We start from the raw sequence: 21,479 nt of genomic DNA on the forward strand, positions 1-21,479 counted from the left end.
GATTTCTCAAAAGCAGGAAAGTGATTGAGAAAACCGTTCGCCCTCGACCCCGAGTCTGGGAGCCGGTTCACGCTTCCGCCGAGAGCCAGCAGGGGGGGCACCTGGCAAGGGTTGTGAACCGCGCCTCGCGCTCGTCCCCGCCCAGTTCCTCGCCCAACTTCCCCAGGGCCGCCGCTTCGACTAAAAGTGGCCATTGACCTTTCAAGCTTTTGAGCAGTGATGCAATAGAATAGTATTTCAGAGAAAAATGATTATCGAAATTTTTGGATCCGATTTTCCCGTGAGAGTTAAATGATTTTTTAAAAAGTAGGTCACGTTCAAAGTAGGTCACACTTCGGGGACGGCGTGTAGGCAAGGAGATGAGTTTCAACTAAGGCCAGCGGGCCTTCCATGGGGTGGGAAGAAGTGAGGGTCTCGGGAAGGAAAGGTGCGAGGAGCTTTCCAAATTCCCGGTTCCTGGGTGCCAATTCTGCAGGGAATCGCGCAAACTAACATTCCCCGAAGAGCGGACACCGAGGCCCGACACCGGACACCTCGCCGCAGCGCAGGTAAGAGCGGGCCCCTCCGCGGTGGGCGCAGGTGAGCCGGGCGGAGCGGCGGCCGCCGGGAAGGAGGTGGTCGAGCGGAGGAGAAAGGGAGGAGCCAGATGGGGCTGGTGCGGGAGACCGAGAGCCGGAGAGCCGAGGGGAGGGGACTGAGAGCGGCCTCTTAAGGAGGCGCCGCTCTCCGCCCTCGCGCTGCCTTCCAGCACCCGGGGCCGGGGGAGCCGCCTCCAGCCAGTTCCCTCCAACCCCCCCGGCGTGGGTACGAGGGGCAGGGCTGGAGCTCAGCACCCCATCACAGTGTCTGGGAGTGGGTGGGACGAGTTTCCGAGAACCCCTAGTTTTCCCTGCACTGCCTCACATATGTGAGGCCTGGGGGGTCGCGTCGAGAAGGCGCGGAGGGGACGGGAAAGGCGAAACCCCCTGCCTTGGCGACCGGCGGCGAGTCTGGCGCTCAACTGTCCTCCCGAGAGGACGAGCACAGGGGCGCGCAGCTGGCCCTGGTGGGGAGCGGGTTCCTGCCGCCGAAACTGGGGCGGCTGTGGCCGGGGGGTTGCTCCGTTTGTCCCGAAACATCCCGGGGTGTGGGGTCAGAGGGAGCAGATTCCCAGGCTCCCCAACCGCCCTACCCCGCACCCGAGCGCCTAGAGCCTGTTGTCCCCAAAGCCTGCGCATTTGCGCCGGAGCCTCTTTAAAGCGGTAGCCGGGGCCGCGGTCACGTGAGGCGGATTCCTGGAAAGTTCCTGGAAAGCGGCCTCCGCAGCAGCCGGGCGGGGCGGGGCGCGAGGGGAGCGCGGAGGCGGGAGGAAGGCGGGGAGCTAGGGAGGCGCGTCCGGCTGGGAAGTCGCGCGCACTCACCGCTCTGGGGACAGGCGTTTAACTCTTGCCAAGTCTCCCCGCCGCCGCTGCGGCTCGCGGGCCTTGGGTTTCCCCTGAAGCATGAACCTCCTCGTCCGCAGCCCCCGGCGCTGCGCGGGCTGCGGACGGTTTGCACCGGGGCCCCGGGCGCACGGCCTCAGGATCCTCTCCTGCGCCCGCAGCTCGGGCACCGGAGGAGCTCGGGCCGGGGCTGACGGCAGGTACCGGTGGGGGGAACCCCGAGAGCTCCGCCCAGAGGAGAGTCGCTGGGGTGGGCACCCGGACGCCTGCGCCGGAGTGGCGAGCGGGCTTCCGCAGTTTAGATCCTCCGGGGTAGAATCCGAGCCGCAGATCTGCCCAGCAGCCGGTCACTACTGCCTGTTTTCTCCGGTTCCTTCTCGGCGTCGGGAAGTCTCCGGAGTTTTGTTTTTTTCCCCCCTACACTGTCATCCAAATGATCTGTCGTCCTAATAACCTGATCTCCCGCCCTTGTCCTTTCTTCTCCTCCTTCCCCCTCCTACCTGCTTTTTCGCAGGCGGAGGGAAGCCCCGCAGCCCTCAGTGTGTGTGTGGGGGGGAGTAGGGGAGCTGCAGCCCGGGAGGTCAAGGCGGTGATCCCCGAGGCTCTTGCCTGCCCTTGGCGCAGAGAGGGCCAGCACCCGCCGTCGCTCCGGCCGCGCTCGCGCTCGTCGCATCCCCCGGCATCTCCTAAATTAAACGTCAACAGGGGAAGCTGGGGCAGACACACCCCTCCTCTCCCGGGCCCCTCCCGGCTCCCCCGCCCCTTGTCCGCTGGGGAGCCTGCCTGGTGCGGAGGCGGCTGCTGCCGAGGCCGAGGTAAGGGTTCGGCCTTCGTCGTCTGCACGTCCCGCGGCGCTTTCCCTCGCCCGCCGCTTCCCAGCCCCGCGCCCGGGCGAGGGCCGCGCGCCCGGGCCGATTCCTCGACAGCGCCCGCGGCGGCGGCGGCAGCCACCGCCTCGGCCCTGTAGCTGTGGCCGCGGTACCCACCAGCGCTGCCCACCCCTGCTCCGAGTTGGCCCAGGGAAGCAGAGGAGGGGGAATGCGACCCATCCGGGGCGGGGATGTGGGTGCTCGCTCCCCTCCGCACCTCGGGCTGGCTGACCGCGGGCGCCCCGGGAGCCCCGCGGCCCTTAGGGCGGGGAACCAGGTTCGTGCGGGATGCTGCCTCCCAGGGGCACCCGGGCTGCGTGGGGCGTGGGATGGGGTGCCGAGGAGGGGATATCGCCTGCTCTTTCCATTTTTCCCCCTCCTTGTCCTTGACGAGGGCCAGTTCCCATGGGATCCGCAGGTGACTGCTCACAGCCCCAGGCGGGAAGACACCCCTGTCCCCACCCGTATCCTGTTCCCCCTGAACCCGCCCCTCCCCCCGCCGCGCCCCCGCCAACTCTGGCGCCTTGGATCCGTGCTCTCTTTATCCTCCTTTTCTCTCGAGCTGGGCCAGGGCGGCGACTGTACGCTTGGGGTTAAATGGTGCGGGGAGCACAGGGGCGGAGAAGTTCCCGGGATTTTCCACGTCTCTGCCTGCCCACCCCCTTCACCCCAGCCGCAGGGGTCCAGTTCGGACTGACCCAACCCTCCACTTTCTCTTTACAGGAGAACTGTGCGTGACCGCGCCTGCGGGGGACTTTGCCATTCTTCGGTCGGGACCTGGGGAGGAAGAACCCGCGGCTCTCCAACCCCTCCCCCTCCGCCACCATTTCGGACACCCCGCAGGGACTTGTTTTGGGGTTTCTACTGACTTCCAGGAAGGACGCGTGTCCCCTCTGACCCGAGCTCGGGCGGCCACCTGTTTGTGCCACAGTGACCTTTCCCACATGACCCTGCGGTGCCTCGAGCCCTCCGGGAATGGCGCGGAAGGGACGCAGAACCAGTGGGGGACCGCGGGGTCGGCGGAAGAGCCGTCCCCGGAGGCGGCGTGTCTAGCGAAGGCCCTGCGGGAGCTCGGGCAAACAGGTAGGGATGGATGGGCCGCGGCGCCAGAGGGGGTGCGCTTCCCCAAAGACGGGGCTGGGGCTGCGCCCGGCCCGGAGCGCAGCTGGGAAGTGGGGTCAAGGTGGGAAGCAAAGAACGGGATGCCTATTTCCCTTGCTTCCCGGCTCTGGGACCGCGGGACGGTGCCCACACGCTTCTGGATCTTTAGGAATGCGAAGGGCGAGTGGTTCTCGAGGGTCTCCGAGGGCTGAGGGAGGGCACAGTGCGAGAAGGGCTCCTTGGAAATAGTCTCCTGGGGCGCTGGAACCTTGACTACCTTATCGCAGCGGCTTCGGAGTCGTCTTCCGAGCTCGACTCCTGGTGAGAGAAAGCGCTCGGCGCCTCCCTTTCCGCGGGGTGCGAGGGCGGCGAGCGGCCGCCAGCTTCCCGCAGCTCCAGCCGCTTCCGGGTCCCGAGCGAAGCCGCCGCAGCAGCCTGGGATTTTGGTGGCCAAGTCCAGGGACCGACAGACTGCCCCGCGGGAGGCCGGCCGGGAGGAGCGCAGGCAGCGAAGCCCCTGCCAGCGCGGCTCCCGGGGGCCGGCGCGCCCAGGGTATTGCTTATTTCCCGTGCTGTGCTGCGCTTCGCGCGACTGTCGCCTCTCGGCGTCTGAATGAGAAAAAAAAATTTTATTTTATTTTATTTTTTTGGGGGCATATCGCTTTCAAAATCTGAATCCTAAAAACTTAAGTTTGAGGCAAAGTTGAAGTTTTGGTAGCACTAGGAGTAAGGGGAAATGCCCCCTTGCTTGCTGTCCCTGTCGTGCAGTGCCGGCTGTGGGCTTTCCCTCAGCGAGGTGGGAGAGCCGGCAGATTGCAGGTCTCAGGGCGATTTTTAAGGGGAGGGAACACATTGTTGAAATTTCTCAAATGCCGAGTGACTCTGAGTCACTTTTGAAAACGGGATGGTCTCGGGAGATGGCGCAGGCAGATGAAATCGAGAATGCTGGGGCGATTCATGGTTGTGATTGGATTTGGATTTAGGCAAAGTCCACGAGAGTTTAGCCAAGATTGTAAACTTGAACTTGAATTATCAATTGGGGCTTCCCTCATTTCTCAATGGCTGATAAGGCAGTTGTAATCAAAGCCGCAAACAAAAGTTATTGTACTAGAGCTGTACTTTTTAAACTAGTAAAGAGCAGTGCCTACCAGGGCTTTCAGCAAAGGGATGCAGACTTTTTTTTTTTCTTTGACGGGTGGGAGGAAGTACCAACCATCCAAAAGGTTACTTCTTTTACTCCCCTGGAATTACTGGGGGTGGGCTTTCCGGCTGTTTTTTTTTTTTTAAGACATGAAAGTTATTTTTAACTTCTGAATAATTTCTAATTTATTTTATTGATTTCACTTAAATGGTGCTAAAAACATGGTGTTTTGTCAGCCAGTGGTTACATCGCAAATGTTTTGTTTCATTAGCACCAGGTAGTTTAAAGAACAGCCAGAAAGATTTTTTTTTTTTAACAAAACCAACTCAAAGTTTGGGCTCATAAAATTAAAAAGGACCCAAAATTTCATTCTGTTTTTATGGAAAGTATGTCATTCGCCGGTAGACTCTTACTTGCAAACTTTTAGTTTATTTATATTTTCTACAGAGCTAGAAAAATTGCCAAGTACTTCTTGCTCAATTCTAAAGATTCTTATAATAACTATTTTACCCTCTTTTTTTCCTTCTTTTTGTTCAAAAACCCCAGGATGGTACTGGGGAAGTATGACTGTTAATGAAGCCAAAGAGAAATTAAAAGAGGCACCAGAAGGAACCTTCTTAATTAGAGACAGTTCTCATTCAGACTACCTACTAACAATATCTGTTAAAACATCAGCCGGGCCAACTAATCTGCGAATCGAATACCAAGATGGGAAATTCAGATTGGACTCTATCATATGTGTCAAATCCAAGCTTAAACAATTTGACAGTGTGGTTCACCTGATAGACTACTATGTTCAGATGTGCAAGGATAAGCGGACCGGCCCAGAAGCCCCCCGGAACGGCACTGTTCACCTTTATCTGACCAAACCTCTCTACACGGCAGCACCATCTCTGCAGCATCTCTGTAGACTCACCATTAACAAATGTACCGGTACCATCTGGGGACTACCTTTACCAACAAGACTAAAAGATTACTTAGAAGAATATAAATTCCAGGTATAAGTGTTTCTCTTTTTCTAAACACACCTCCTGTAGAGTGTCTCCGAATGCAGCTATATAAAAGAGAACCAAAACTTGAGTTATAGCCCTGGATAACTACACGAAATTCTTTCTAAGAACAGCTGAAGTCAATCTAATTTAAGTAAGTGAAGAGGTAGCTAGATATTTAAAGTTCCCCTGAATATTTTCTCCGGAGTGATGCCTGCCTTCCTAAGGCTGACCAGTTGGTCCTTTTAAATGAAAAATAAAGTGTCCCAAGTAAAGGCTATAGGAGCATTTTATCAGAATGCCTTGCCTTTCTGGGGCTCCTTTCCAGTAGGGCAAAGGTCCTAGCATGGGTAATAGGTAAAGAGCTCCTCCTAGGAGTACTGATGAAGTGGAAGGAGGCTGATACAGGCTTAACTTCCATTTTACATACCTGGTGATCAGAGTCTATTTTAGGACATGTTAAGGTTTTGCATTCTGATGTACCTGGGAGTTTTGTTAAAGAGATCATGCTTGTACTTTTCCCTCATTTTATGCAATTAACTAAATCAACCAAAAAAAAAGTAACCACGAAATCCTGTATTTGTCTTTTTACTACATGTATGAACTCTCATGTGAATGAGTACTGTAGTAATCCACTCAAAGGGAGCCTTATTTCTGAAATTCTTCAAACTGGTGCAAAGGGAAAAGACTTTCTCTTTTCCTTTAAGGCTAAAGACAAGAATGTCATGCTATACAGGTGCAACTCAATCTCTGTTAATACAGTATAGATGTAGACCATTTTATGCTGTTGAAGTAGCTGTGTCCAAACCTGTTACCACTGATTTTTTTTAGAAATGGCTTTAGAAATTTCCAAGTTGTCCCTGAACTGTCTAACCATGGACATTAGCAGTTGTCGCCCTTCTACCATGTAGAATACTTTGACTTAATTTTCTTCCAGACACAGGGGAATACCTGTCTGTTTTTCAAAGTGTTTATTTACTGCTGTTACTATTTGATTAGAATGTATTAAATAAAAAACCTGACTTTTAAAAGTTGCACTGGTTACTTTGAACTGTAGAGAACATACACTTTCATGATGATATAGGGTTGCCATAAAAACTTGTCAAGTGAAATGAGCCAAATAACGAGCAAGGAGTGGAACATTACTAGCCTTTATCTAAAATTATGGGCTATACCTGCCCTTTGCATTTCTGAAAGCATGGTTAAGAAGTGACAAGAATTGCCAAGTGGCCTGGATTTTTACAAGTTGGGTTGGTATTACACTAATAATACCCTTTGTAGTTCCAAAAGCATGGATTAGAAAGTATAAAAGTTGTGACATGTCATACATAATCTTTTACAAGTTGAGTAGGTATAAGACAAAATAAAAATTAAAAGTTTTGTGGCCATATTTCTTCCTACATGGTCTTTTGACTATGGCAGATGTACCGCCTTTTTTGGAGTCTAGACACTATTCATTTTGCCTTCTTTCATTTCCTGCACAACTACACACAGAAGGTAATCCAGTATATCATGTGTGTGCCCTGACTGCATTAGAAAACTCAGTTAAAAATTATAGTAAATACCTGCTCATTGCATATCTTATTTTCATGAAACTCTTGAAAAAATGTTAACTGTGCCTGGAAGGAAAACGTAACTTGCATGTCCAAACAACAGAGTCAAATACAAGAGATTGCTAGGTGTGGCTTCAGAAGAGTTTGTTTATAGCCTAATATTTAAAGAAGGGCTGGGCTGTTAGGTCTATGATGGGGGAAATAACCTTTTCATTAGCATGATTGGCATTCTGTGCTTTATTTACAGTGTTTCTCCAGTGACAACAGTTGTTCAGTCTTGGGTGTTTGACTTTTCTGGCAAAACTTCCACATCATCAGTGCCAAGGGGCTTTGTGGAATTTCTTTACAGTCTTTTGCATTGCTAGTCTCATTGTTTCAAACACTGTATTTCTCAATTATTGAGAGTGGGGGACACTAGCAGGATATGAGTGCTCATGAAATTGTAAGAAGTTCTGCATTATCACTAGCAAGTGACTAATTATGAGAAAACCAGAGGACAGCAAATACATCTGTGGAGTGTGCTGTGTAACTATTACCTTACTTTTTAAATTTTCTAATTTTTTCAGGAGGTACCCATCATCTTGTACATGCTAAGTATGCACTTAACCCTGAGCTATGCCTGCTCTATTGCCTTACTTTTTGTTTTTTAAATTTTTTTGTGCCTTTTTAATCTTCCCTCTTCCAAGTAAGTTGATAAGCATTGGGAGAGAGTCCTTTTTAAAGATTTAAAAAAATACAGTTAAGAACATCGTTTATTTATTGCATTTATTGTGTGCCAGGTTCTAGCTCAGCACTGTACCCGTATTATCTCATTTAATGATCGCAACTGAATGACAACATTACAGTGATTACAGGAGGTATGCCCTCTGATTTGCGAGCGAAGAGGCATTCCAGGAATATCCTGGCCCTTTTTATTCCTGGAGAGGAATTACGAAGAGCAAATTGCTGCTGAACATTTCTACATTGATCCAGACTAACAGGTTAGAGCAGGCTATAAAAAGAACCCTCAGCCTTTTTACTGCTGCCTCATCCGGAAGGAGAGGTAGAGATATCTTCATTAGTGTTGTGCTTTGTGGGGTTCTAGTCAGCTTGGCCCAGTGGTTATTTTTTTTTCCTGAACATTCCTGAAAAGGGAGCTCACAATAACTGGTGTATGTGTCAGAGGGGCTTACAATTAAGCTGGTAAATGATGTGCTTTAACTCTCATTGGCAGTCCCATTTTACACATGGTGGAATGAAAAAGTTAAAATGTACACGTCTCAAAATTATCCTCAGCAGAGCCAGGAAAAATACCCAGGTTTCTTGCGAGGCAGGGCAGTCTGGGGCATGAGTGAGGGTTTTTATTATTATCGTTGAAATATATGGTATGCAGAATTTACATATCCCACGAAACTTAAAATATTTGGATCTGAGTTTCTGTTCTGAGCAGAGGGGAGGCAATGGAGTTTTCCATTACCATCACCGTGGACATTGGTGGCTGCTAATTTTTAGGGACTTGGGTGTTTTTTTTTTTTCAGGGCTTTGGATAGTGGAGAAAAGGCAGTTCAGCTTATGAGTTGAGAGTTCTTTTTTGGTGTGTCAGTAAGAAAGTCTTGACTTCATAGTAATTATGTAATCCAAATAGGTAACAGAATGGGACGGTTGTTTAGGACTGTTTATTTTCTTGGGAAGGATTTTCTCTGCTTTTAGAAAATTGTACCCTGGTAAGGGGGGGGTGGGTAGGAGACAGAGACGTCATCAAATAATCCCAGGGATGGAATGTCCTGAGACTCAGGCCGTGTGCCGCTGTGCTGTGGGCTTGGGTGCAGGCAGGTGGGGCCGAGTGGCTGCTGTCACAGGCTAACAGCTGGCTAGAGGCCACTCTGGCTAGAGGCCGCTCTGTCTTGGAAGGGTCGCGTTATTCTACCTTTTGGAGCAAAGAAGTGCTGTCATTCATTCTAGGCCTTACTGAGCGGCCTGTATTCTCCTCTCCCAACTTTCAACTTCCTAGAATTTTCAAGCTTGAAACCACTTTCCAGATCACATATTTTTCATCCCCTCATTTTACTGAAGAAGGATTTCCGACTCAGAGAGGTAGAGTTTTGCAACAACAACAATTAGCCAGCATATTTTTGGCAAAGCCAGCATGTGAACGTGGATATTTTGATCTCTGGATTAGTTTTTGTACAAGCTGACTCTTTTACCCTCTGTTTAAATTGTCAGCCCTCTTCTTTGCTCCCCTGTCAGCCCTATACTACAGTTATTTTAATGTCATACTTTTCTTCCTCTAAAATTTAGAGGAAGGGTTTGCCAATTCTAGCTCCTTCCCAGCCCACCCGCAAGTATCAGCTTGTGCTGGGTTTCACGATACCTTTATCCTTAGGAGAGTTCTGAATTAATTTTTGTATTTTTTATTTTGAGGTACTGGGGCCTAGGGATTGAACCTGGGACCTCATATATGGGAAGCTGGCGCTCACCCACTGAACCACATTAGCTCCCTTTGAACTAATTTTAACTCCTCAATGTTCCTAATCTTTTGCTGTTTTAAAACCTCCCATCCATGCTGTTTTGTGATCTCATTTCTGTCTCTGCCAGCTGGGACTCACACGCAGCCCCAGTGCCCGAGTGAAGGCCCCTCTCCAGGCCTCACAAGGTCGCCCATTCTTTCTTCGCTCACTCCTTGGCATAGTGGCGTCGTTCATTCCTGCCTTACTCTCTCCCTTTTTGTATCATAGATTTGCCCTCTTAGCTCATCTGCCACAGCCCTGTTGGCAGTATTATACTCCAGTGAAAAAGAGTACTTAACGTTCTCCTTGAGCTGGATAATTGAATGATGAAGAATACCTTCAGATTAAATTTCCCTTTGTCTCTCTCTTGGATTCACTTCAGGGTTTGAAACAAGGAGCCAGACCCAAATAAAGCATTTTTATCATGCGAGTGTTTTTATTATTCTTTATGTAGCGTATCGGAGGCTCCTTTTTCACCGTCAATTTGCGTTTCATTGGGATGGAATGAAAATGCCGTCCATTCCTTCACTTCTGCCCATCTATATGTAAGAATGAGTCTGTAGTAGTTTGTTTTACCCCTCCTTTGTGTGCAGACTTTTCCTTGTATTCTCATCTTCACATATTTTTTATTTTTCTCTACGTGGCTTGAGTTCAGGTTACTTAACGTTATTACTAAAGTAAAGTAACAGCTGCTGCTAGAGTAACCTTAAAAGTTCCAAAGTTCCACATGCCTAGATAGTAAGGAAGCTGAAGTCCTAGAAGCAGTTACGGATATCCCTTCCTATCCCTGCCCGAGCCTCGGCACCCGGGAGGCGGGACCAGCTCCGTGTGGTCACAGAGAATGGGGCTCACTTCAGTTCAATAAACATTTACTGAGCCATAAAAATAAAACTGCTTTTATAGACAACACTTACTCCAACTACGTTCTCAACTTAAAGGAACTCTGACTTGCCCTGGAGATCAGGAGCACATTTTGTGATGAATTACTTATGGGGCTTTGCCTCTCTTAGATACAGGCAGATGGAAAAGGAAAGCCAGAGTGCAAGAGGGAAGGAAACGTCAGCTGCCTCTTTTTCTGTCTAAGAATAAATACCATCACCCAAGCAGCCCCTTTCCTATAGCAGAGAGAGAGCCCCACCACCACCACCCCTTTTTTTTTCACGAGTTAAACTATCACAGAACTTCCACCTTTCAGGAATATTAAGATAGACATTTATTTTTTCCTAATCTTTCCCCCTTCTGTTTCATTGGTGTGCTTTTTCCTGTTTAGATTTTTGGTCCAGAGAGCTGCTATAATTTTTAAAATTCAGAAATGTATTTTTCCGTGTCAATTCTACCCAGAGAAGTGGTTTGACTTCCCATGTTAACATCCCCTCTGCCATTGTGATAAAGTTGATCCTTTTTTGGTTTCCAGCATAGCTTCTATCTCTTCATTTCTATTTCCAGGCCGTGGTCATCAATTCTATATTTGGTTGGGAAGTGTGTTTGTATTTTGCACATTTGATTAGAGCATCTGTTCTCAATTATCTGTTGTAATAAGGGGCAGAGAGAATGGGGATAATTGAAACCTATAAACACATCTAACCAATAGTTTCAACTTCCAGTTCCATCTCCTTTGCCTGACAGAAAAAAATCAACTGTTTCTCTGTTCTCATTTTATTTTTTCTTGTCCGTCAGGCATTGAGGATGTAACTAAACAACAAAGAACTGAAAAGATAGCAAGAGTGAGAGAAGTAAGGATGACAGAGCACATGGGGTGTGTTGAAGACTCTTGAAAGTGAATTGTTAAATACTTGGGAGGGATTTTGCAAGCTAAATCATTATGGGCACATCACTGGTAACTTGAAATGAGCCTCAATGGGAGTGTTTACTCTAGGGAAATTGGCTGATGCTACAAAGCAAGCTCCCAGGCCCCTAGCCCCCATGGCTTGTATATCAGCATACCACTGATCTATATGTATTGCTTGTCAATAATGGAGACTTCACTAGAGTAAGATCAGTTTGTTTGTGTCCTCCTTTGTACCAAGCCTGGTACTTAGAGCAGAATAGGAATTAACAATTTCAGGAATGAAATTTTTTTACAAGTATGTATGCCAATCCTGTATTGGGCTCTATTAGTCTCTTGATGCAGTATCTTGCCCTAGTGACTCAGTGGTACCCTTTCAGTATCTGTTAGGATGGAGGGATTGGACATTCTCAAAGTCATAGAAGCAGTGGTGACAACAATTCTCTTAGCTCTAACAGATCTAGGTCTTATTTGATTTGCATCTAGCTTCATTCATTCATTCAATTATTTAATTTCCTTTTTTCTTTCCTCTCATCTGCTTTCCTAGCTCTCTCCTTTATGACAACATTTATTGAGTTCCTACTGTATTATTCATCAGGAATACAGAGAATAAGAAATGTTCTTACATTAGGGAGCTCTGATAGTTCTCTGGGAAGGGACAGAGAGGAGCTAAGATTTAGAAACAATCTGATATGTTCCATATCCTTCTCAATAATTCCATTTACTCCACATGACAAACTGACAAGTTATATATAGTTCCCATTTTAAAAAAATGAAACTGAGGTTTGGAGAGGTAAAATATCCTACCAGTAAATGATGAGATCATGTTTCAAACCCAATTTTTTGTTGGACTCAGATACTTGGTTCTGCATCTCAGGATACCACATAGTACAGGAGTTGCAACTATCTGAGCAGTTTATTGCAAAACGCAGTGATAGAAGTGGTGACAGCAGGCAGCATCGTGGACGTCGTGTCCTGGAGGATTCACCCAACTTCTTGAGAGGTTAGAGAAGTCCACAGAGGAGGGTCCTTGTATCTAAGTATTAAAGGGCAGGAAGGAATCTTCAGATCCATGGTGAGGAAGTTCTTCGGCCCAAAAGTTTGAAGAAAAGGGTAGAGGAATGTTGCAGGCGCTCTTTGAAAGGTGAGTTGGGGCCAGGTCTTGCAGGCCTTGTGAATGAAGAGCTTGGACTTTATCCAGAAGACAGTGGGAAGCTGATAAAAGCTTTTTATATGGTGGAGTAACTGAACTTTAGATTTGTGTTTTATGCCATTACTCTGGCAGTTGACTTGAATTAGAGTGTAGTTTTTGTATTCTATGCCATAAAAGAGTCTCGTTTATTTTGAAAAATGAATAACTTTTCTCTCTAACTCTGGACTTATTCAAAGCTGGAGTCAGTCAGCTCAGTTTTCTCCTGGTGTGAAGATCTCTGTGTTTTCTGCTGGGTTTGGATCTTTGAGCACTGCCCTATAATGAAGAGTTTGGACTTAGGTTTTAGATCTTGGTTGTGAAGGAGAAACAGGAGTTGGACATGTCAGCCATTGTTATAATTCCCCTTTTGGTAGCTTTTCATTATCAAAGGACCTGGAGGATTGTCTTTGCTTTGCCCCCTAGCTAATATCATCCATGCACTCCTAGAAAGTTGTGGGCAAAGGACATGTATTTGTAACTCATTTTCCCCATTTACATTGATTATTCTCATTTCTGATTGAACTTCAAGGGACAGGGATGTCATTGAACTTTATTTTTTCTTTTCTCTGTCAGGCAATTAATAATAAAAAATAATAATAAAGGAAAATATATCTCAATAAAAATTGCTTTAAAATAAAATAAAATAAAATAAAAATTTTAAAAGAGGAAACCACCTGAAATGCACTAAGGGGATTCTTAAATTCTTTGAAAAAATGAAAAGAGTCTTGGAATATGAATGATTCTCCTCCTCTAATCTATCCACCTTGCGGGTTTGTATTTTCCCAGAACTGTTTTGAAATGGGACACACCTCTTGTCTTGATAGCCATGTGGAGGGTATGGGTGTGAAAACATCTTAGGTAGAGTTAAGTCATCGAAATGGGTAATGACTAAAAGCTCTCAAGAAGTCACTGTGTTGGATAGGCCATGGGGTCCACTATTTTCAAGGCTTGACAATGAGGTGGCATTCTATAACAAACCAACTCTTAGGCCTCCAGGGGACTGAAAAAAAAAATCTAGGGTATTTAATAATGCCTGGCATTGCCCTTGTCGCTTTACAAATATGACTTCATTTTATGCTCATGACAAATCTTTGAAAGTGGGTTTTGTTATATCTTATTTCAGAAATATGAAGACTGAAGCTTAGAGAAATTAAGTGGCTTGCTTAAGGTAACAGAGAGAGCTGGCATTTGAACTCAGGCCAGCCTGGCCCCAAATCCCACGCTTTTATTCACTCTTCTATCTTTTTTCTCAGTAACTTAAACACATACTTTTATGCTCTGAGGCCTGCAGTCATCATAGGCCACAATGATGTATACTAGGCCATGGACCTTTTAGTCATATGGAATTGATATTAAGAGAGCTATGACCCTTTCTGCCCTGTTTGTACTTATGCTATTATTTAATTTCAGAAGTAGTACAAGATATCCCCAAATCCTGAGCATCCAGCTTGAAAGGATCCCTTACACCTTCCCTTCCAGTCTCCTTCAGCTTTCTAGCCAGTATACCCATAACCTACCGCCTCTTCCCTATTACCCCCTTTCTTTTTCTGGAGGTAATTTATCTGAATACTGTGTATCAGTCACAATAGATGAGGTTATGCTGCTGAACAAACAACTCCAAATTCTCTCAGTGGCTTCAAACAACAAAGGTTTATAGCTTACATTATATGTCCCTCATGGGTCAGCAGAGAAGCTCTTCTCTTAGTCACTTGAGAACCCCAGCTGACGAAGCAGCCACATCTTTGAATGTAGCTGGCCAGAACTCTGTAAAATGGTGCTACCCAACCACAAGGCGGGCAGGAAGGGCAGCCCTCCCAGGTGCCCAAGAAGGAGAAGGAAAACAGAACTATTTGGTGAGCAGCAGTAATAACCACCACATATGCCATGCTTCCTTCTCCTCCTGCTCCCCCCGCCCCCTGCCCATGCCAGGCTAATTTGAGCTTAGGTAAACTTTATAGGGCACACATAGACTCCTTAAGTCCATTCCTCCTTCCCCTTTGTCTTCCAGTACTTTTTCAAGTACTGTAAAATAACTTCTCCCTCTTCTTTGTGTTAGCCTTTTATAAGCCAGAAGTCTTACACATTAAAAACATGTTGAAGAGCTAGAGCTACTAACCTCGAAAGCTTCTGAAAGGACCAAAGGCCCCTTCTGCTCTCCACAAACATCTCTCTGGGCTTCCTCACCCTGCTAAAATTAAGCCTGTCTTTCTTCCAGCGTCAGTAGTCACAGTAAATTATGTTCACATCCGCCTCTATTGTTTTCTGTTTTGATTAATTGGATATATTATAATAGTATTCAATAATAGTATTTTCCAAGTTTCAATTAAATACAGAGACTTTTGGGCACATCATAAGTTAAATAGACTTGTGTGTGCTAAATTGGGCACCAAATCACCAATTTTAATTTGCTTCTGAGGGAAACTGTATTCTAAATTCTGGACAAGCAGTTTGCAAATCCTGCTTTAGAAAAACCTATTTGTAAGTTAGGGTCTTTTTCTACAGCAAATATAAGAATAAATGCTGTACTTTAATAGACAATTAGCCTTGACTGCATTCATGGTTTTCTATTTTTGAAATAATTAGAATATGCAAAATGTACTTTAATTTAAAACTTTAATGGACATAATTCAATCTTTTCCTTCATTCCTCATTTCAGGTTTTCTGCACAAACCCAGGCAGGAAAATTGAACATTATCTTTGACCTCTCCCTCTTTGTATTTACCTTTTTCATTCTTTCACTTTTTCCTTCATTCATTCATTCCATCACTCAATAAATTCTTACTGAGCATATACCTCTGCCAAGTACTAGGCAAGGTCCTGAAGAAAATAAAGCCACAGTTCCTGCCTTTAAGGAGATTTCTGGCTCATAGGGAGACACACGTGCCAGCAGTTACAGTACTGTAAGATAATTGCTATAATGGAGGTATATGCAAAACACAGAGAAGCAGAGAAGGACCACCTCTGGAGAGCATTAGAGAAGAGGTGGCTTCTGACACTTAGAGGATGTTGGCCTGGCAGAGAGGACATCACGAAGGAGTGAGAAACCACGTTTGTTCCCAGAAGTTCTACCATTGTGAATGGGGCTTTAAATGCCGAACAGGAAACCACAGGTGATGAGATTGAATTGGTGACCAGGGATAATAGCAGCAAGGGCTTTGCCTGCCTTTCAGAAGAGTTTGTATTTTTCCCAAGAAGTGAGGGAGCCATTCAGGTCTTTTGAGCAGGAGAATGACCCTGTCAGATTTGGTGGCAATATGGAGACAGGCCTGGAGAGGCATGGCTCTGGGCTGCAGATTTTTAACCTGATTCCTGGACCTGCAATAGAGCCACAGATGGAATGTAAAGGGTCTGTGAACTTGGCTAGAAAAAAAAAAGACATCGTACTATCACTAAGCTCTAACTGAAATTTAGCATTTCCTTCAGATACAAGTGCCGGCAACAGATCACAGCAGACTTAGCAGAACCTGTGAGTTTGTCACCAATAGAAATCACACATTTTCATAATCATATTAAAGTTGTTGCAGATATCTCAAAATATCCTTTATGCTTATCCGTAAACTGAAATTACTGTAGTCATTAGATGCACTGTTACAGCTTATGATTTAATGAGTTAATAAAGAAGCACCTATAATTACTATGTCATGATTAAATTTTTCTTAATATCTGCATTTCAATATAATTCATCTTTCGTAATCCTCTGCGTTTTATGATTTAAATACATTATTCTGAGGCATCCATAGACTTTGCCAGATTGCCAAAGAGGTCTCAAAAGGTCAGAACTCCTGCATGAGAACCATGTGATTGGTGAGGTCACTGCAGGCTAAGGCAGTGGCAGGGAGAAGAGTGAGGAGGAAGGATTTGCAAGTGATTCTGGAGACAGAGCAATCTTGATAGATCTGGGACATAAAGCAGAGGGAGGGTCCACATGCACCTCTCTTTCCCCAATAGGCTTCTAGCTGGAGCAGAATTCTTCCTAACGTCTGTCCAATCCATCCCTTCTTTCACATTGCGATCGTTATTTGACCCTTAAACTTTCATTCTAGTAATACATGTAGCGTGATTATTAAAAAATCCAATAGTACAGCAAGACATAATGAAAAACAACCATCCTTTCCTCCTACACTTTTTAAAACTCTTATTGTGTTATCTTCTCCAGCTAGACTGCACATTCCATGCAGGTAGTAACCTTGTAATCCCCATCATGTTTTTCACAGGTGTTGAATAAATAACTTTGATCGATTCCAAAGGTACTTCCTGTTTCAAGGTCATTGTGTACTTCAATTATCAGTACACTTTAGTTACAGAAGTTATACCAACCTTGACATTGGCTAGGAAATTGGTCTTTTGCCTAGATTCCCGTATTTTCTTGTCATTTGTTTCCTCAAAAAATAGCACAGAATGTGCAATTGAAATTCCATTTACTTGGGCTTTCTGGTTATTTTCGTGAAAGGGAGTTTAGGGTTGAATAATGCCATATAATCTTAAAAAAGAAATTGAGAAGGTGTATTTGAAATTTCTACCCATTCCTTTCTTTTCTTTTCTTTCCTCCCTTCCTCCCTCCTTCCTTCTTTCTCTCTCCTTTTTTTTTTGCTCTCTTATTCTTGGCAGCAGTTATTAAGTTTGGTCTTGTTGCCCATGTTGTAGACTGCAGGTGTAGCTGAACGCTTAAGTTGGCTTGCTGAAATTCCTTGTTGTGCTTCTTGTGAGGTCCAGGAATGTATAGTTTTATGGTCCGATATATCTTGATGGTTGCCAGATAAAACGGATGACTGGGACTTCTAGGAAAAACACATTTAGATGTTTCCAAGTTGATTTGTAGGAATTTAGTGTTATTAGATCTTTATGGCTGAACTTTTTCTCAAGTGGCAGAACTTCAGTTTTGAGAACTGTTAACGGCACTTTTCATTAGTGCCAAGAGTAAAAAATTTCACAAAGTACTGGATTGTTAAAAGTACTGGGTTGTTAGTATGGACTGACTACAAAATATAAGCAAGTCTTATTTTAAGATTTTTCAGTTATCAATACAGTAAAATACAGTTTTAGCTACTGACAATAGACTTGCCCCCAAACTTTTAGAAATATGCACTTTCCCCCCTATTTTCTCTAATAACATTTCTCTATCTAGTGACCTGAGATACTACTGGGTTAACCTTGAGGCTTGATTGTTTACTGTTCTCAGTTGTTTTTGCCGCGGAGGAGAGCTGGGTTTGAGAGAAAGGACTGTGGAAGAGTCAGCTTTCCGATTTACACATTCAAATCACAGTCCTTTCATTCATTTATATTATAAATATTTGAAGAGCAAGTAAGAGCGGGTTCCTGAAGAAACGGGAGCTGTTACCTGGTACTACGATGAGTTAACTTTCCTTTAAACTTCCTGGCACCCCCCCCTTAGGGCTGGATAACAAGTTTTTACTTGTTGGCACTGCAGTTAAGCTCAGAACACTCTTGGAGCAAAATGACTACATATTTTTTTTTAAACTTTATTGAAATATAATTTTTAGTGGAGGAAATTTTTAGATTTGGAAGAAAGTTTTAAGCTGCGGACCTTCAAACCCAACTTTTTCAAAGGAGTTGACATTTAATCAGCAGCTGTGAAAAAGGGAGGTAAAATCTAGTCTCTATAGGAAGAGTTTGGAAGGGAGTTGACCTTGACTTATTCATACAGGACCAGAAATGAAATCGCCTCGCTGGATATTTCTAGGAACTCGTTAAGGGAGAAAGAAAGTGATGGGAGTGAGGGGAAGAAGGGGCACGTCTGTCTTTCTGCGGGAGGAGGAATTTCACTTTTAGTTTTCGTTCCTGGTAGCTGCTTGCGCATTTTCAAGTGGCGTTCCTACGGGGCGCAGGCTCTCCTTTCCACGACGTGCACGAGGGCTAGGGGAGGCCACCGATCCCGGCGCCGCTGGGTACTGCAGAAAAAGTCCTTTGTCTGCAGCCCCGCTGGAGCGCGGAGCCCAGGCGGGGTCTGGGGCCGCGGCGGCTCCCCCCAGGCGCGTCCCGGCGCCGCGCGGGGCTCCCAGGGCGTTATGTAACCGAGCATCGCGGAGCCCAGCCGTCCGGAGCTGCCCGACCGCAGCACGGTCCACGCTGCACCTCCCCCGGGGAAGGGGCACGCAGAGCCAGCCGCGGGGCTCGGCCGAGCCGGTTACCGCCTCTGCACGTCGCCCTAGTGAGCCCGATGCAGAGGATGACTGTGGAAAGACAATTTGGCTTGCAGAGAACGTCTCATGACAGAGCATCCGTTTTGTTTTTTGTTACTGTAGGGTTAATATACCCTATAATCTTAAACTAGTTTTTCGATTATTATAAAATTCATACATGCCCACCGTTTAAAATGTAGTCAATTCAGAAGAGCATGAAGTGAAAAATAGAATTGCCAACCCACCGTCCCACTCCTCAGAGGAAGTTGAAACTTTCTCTCTCTCTCTCTTTTTTTTTTAATTCTTCCGGAGTTTTAAAATGCAATTTTAAAAATTACTAAAATCTCTCTTTTTTAAAAATAAAGATGATTTTAAAAATTATTAAAGTCTCTCTTTTTAAAAAAAGAAGCACTCATAAAGAGTATTATACTATCCCCTCTGCTCTCCAATTTGCTTTTTTAAATTTAATACTTGGAGTTTGTATATCTCTGTAGCTTTATACATTTTTGTAGTAACAGAGCTCTACATCTTTTTTTTTTTTAAACAGGTGCACAATATTCCCTTGTAGGAATGTACCATTATTGATTGAATCAACCCCCTACCAATGGACTGTTAATTTTTTTTAAATTTAAAAATATATTTTATTATCAAGGTCTAGCACCTGAACAAAATTCAGATCTCATGCTTTGACTAAGGAACTGTATTTTGTTTCTCTTTTCTAATCAAAACAGGTGCTTTCGTAATTATTTAACTTTGGGTAGATACATAGAAAAAAAGTTATTCAAAGCTTATTATTCAGGGACTCAAGAATACTTAGGGTCAAGGTCAGTGATGGTTTAATGGCATCAGATGAAAAGTATATTCCAGTCAAGAGCATCATATCAACTTCAACTATAAACTAGAATGCTGCACTTTTTTAGCAGCAAAAGTGATATTCATTAAAGTTTTTAGTTTTCCTTTAGTCTTAACAATTTTTTTTTATTTCCCCAATAGATTTATGACTCCTAGATCATTTTATAGTCTTTTCTCATATTTTACGTTATTGCCTACATTGTGTAGATAGCTATAGTAACTGCCTTTAAAAAACTTGGGAATATGTAAAAATATTTTGGAACAAGGACAATGCATCATGGATCGTTCATTTTTAAATAGCATATTTAGTAGTGAGATCAAAAAAGCTTGCTAATTAAATGACCTCCAAGTTAAATCTCTTCCAGAAAGGCTGTCTCTGGAGCTTTAGGTGCTCTGCCCTGGGCCTTTAGAATCAGAGAGGCCTGACCCTGCAGCCCGGAGAACTTCAGACTTGGAATGCCCATGGGTACCCAGGGAAGTGGAGAGATTCATGGCTTCCTGCTTTGACTGTGGCTCCCATTAAAGCAACTGATCGTCTTCAGAAACCCCAGTGGGCAGAACTGGAAAAGGTGGTGTGTGTGTAATGATATCTTTAGTTAATTCTGTTCAAAAGACATTTATTAAGCAGGGATACAGTAAAGGTCGCTCCTTTTTCAACTCCCTGCCATCCCCACTCTTTCCCTTCTAGTTTCCCCTTTTCTCTCCCTCCCCTAAGAACCACTTATTCTCTGCTCCCTTGTGATATCTGAGGGGTGGTCAGTTCTAGCAGCAATAAGATTGACTTCTTGCAACTGAATGGTGCCTCTGGATTGGGGATTAATTTTGTCTGTGGTTGTTGGGATAGTGTCTTGACTCTAATCTAGATCCTGACCCTAAAGGGATATTTGATCTGTTTATACCTCCAAATGCTTGAGGCATCCCACCTTATATGGAAACATTTCTTCTTTTTACTTCCATTTTTTGCAGTTAAAAACCCATTAACTGATGAAATCAGATGCTAAGATATAAGTCAAGTTTCAAAAAACTTGTTTCAATGTTAAATTGATATAGATATAATCATAGTAGCATGTTCAAATACCTTTTAGGTTATAGCCACCTGTTTGGATATTATAGAACTTGGCACTTCTCTTATTTCACAAATTACCTATTTCTCTAGGAAATGGCTTTTCAAAACCCAGCTCATCCATCTTTAAAACTCATCTTAAACAAAGACACAGTTGCATCAAAGGAAGATCTGGGTGTCGGTAAAAACAAAACTAAACCTAAAGTAAAATAAAATAAAATAAAATAAAATAAATTTCCATGTTAGTCCCCATTAAGTCAGAATCTCTGTGGCATTGTGAGCTACTCCATTATCATACAGAGACTTATGCTTTAAAATAAAAGAGATAAATCAACATGCATCAACAGTTCCTCTAATCAAAACATTTAATTTCAAACCACTGTTTCCAGTAATACATTAGAAATGAGCAGGAAGAGAGAGGAGGTGAAATGTGTTGTTCCATGTTGTCCCTAAATAGAACATTCTTCACTACTGGCAGGAAGCACCTGGGGAATTATTTGCTTTAGAAATTTGGAAATTGTTTTTAAAATAAGAAAGAAGAAATAAATTGGTTTCTAAGTTCAGGTGCTTTTACCATTTTCATTCATACATTTTTAAAATCCAAATTCTGATGATAATGAATTCAAGTAAATAATGTATTTAAATTTAAGGGAAAATGTAGATAATTTCAAGATTGGAAATTGAGATGGGAAATTTTAGTTTAAATCTCCTTTTCTTCTGTTACTGAACTTGACTTTCAAGATTACAGTACTTTCATTTTTACAGCTCTCTATATATTCTGTACAAAAGCTTAAAAGTGAAACAAAGATGTTTCTCAACAATTATAATTTCTGCCACCAAAGTCTTTTAACTTTTTAAGTCCATTAAGACTTTTGAAAACATTCTT

The 21,479-nt window shown here is 44.5% G+C and overlaps 1 protein-coding gene across 5 annotated transcripts in view; it reads left to right on the top strand.

Annotated features, from left to right (window-relative positions):
- The first annotated feature begins 1,642 nt into the window (after window positions 1-1,642).
- Window positions 1,643-21,479, top strand: part of SOCS2 (suppressor of cytokine signaling 2) — a 73,184-nt gene continuing 53,347 nt past the window's right edge. For 2 of the 5 annotated variants that reach the window (XR_009188301.2, XM_058308536.2), the window contains exons 1-3: window positions 1,643-2,236; window positions 3,014-3,373; window positions 5,079-5,530. Coding sequence is in view for 4 of the 5 variants with exons in the window: in XM_058308536.2 (XP_058164519.1) it covers window positions 1,855-2,236; window positions 3,014-3,373; window positions 5,079-5,530 (1,194 nt within the window). In the remaining variant the exon portion in view is untranslated. Of the gene's footprint in view, window positions 2,237-3,013; window positions 3,374-5,078; window positions 5,531-13,661; window positions 13,707-21,479 lie in introns of all 5 variants that reach the window. The other 3 variants (XM_004446736.5, XM_058308537.2, XM_058308538.2) reach the window with 2 other exon arrangements.

Source organism: Dasypus novemcinctus, chromosome 12, assembly GCF_030445035.2.
Source record: "Dasypus novemcinctus isolate mDasNov1 chromosome 12, mDasNov1.1.hap2, whole genome shotgun sequence".
In the NCBI taxonomy this organism is placed as follows: Eukaryota; Metazoa; Chordata; class Mammalia; order Cingulata; family Dasypodidae; genus Dasypus; species Dasypus novemcinctus.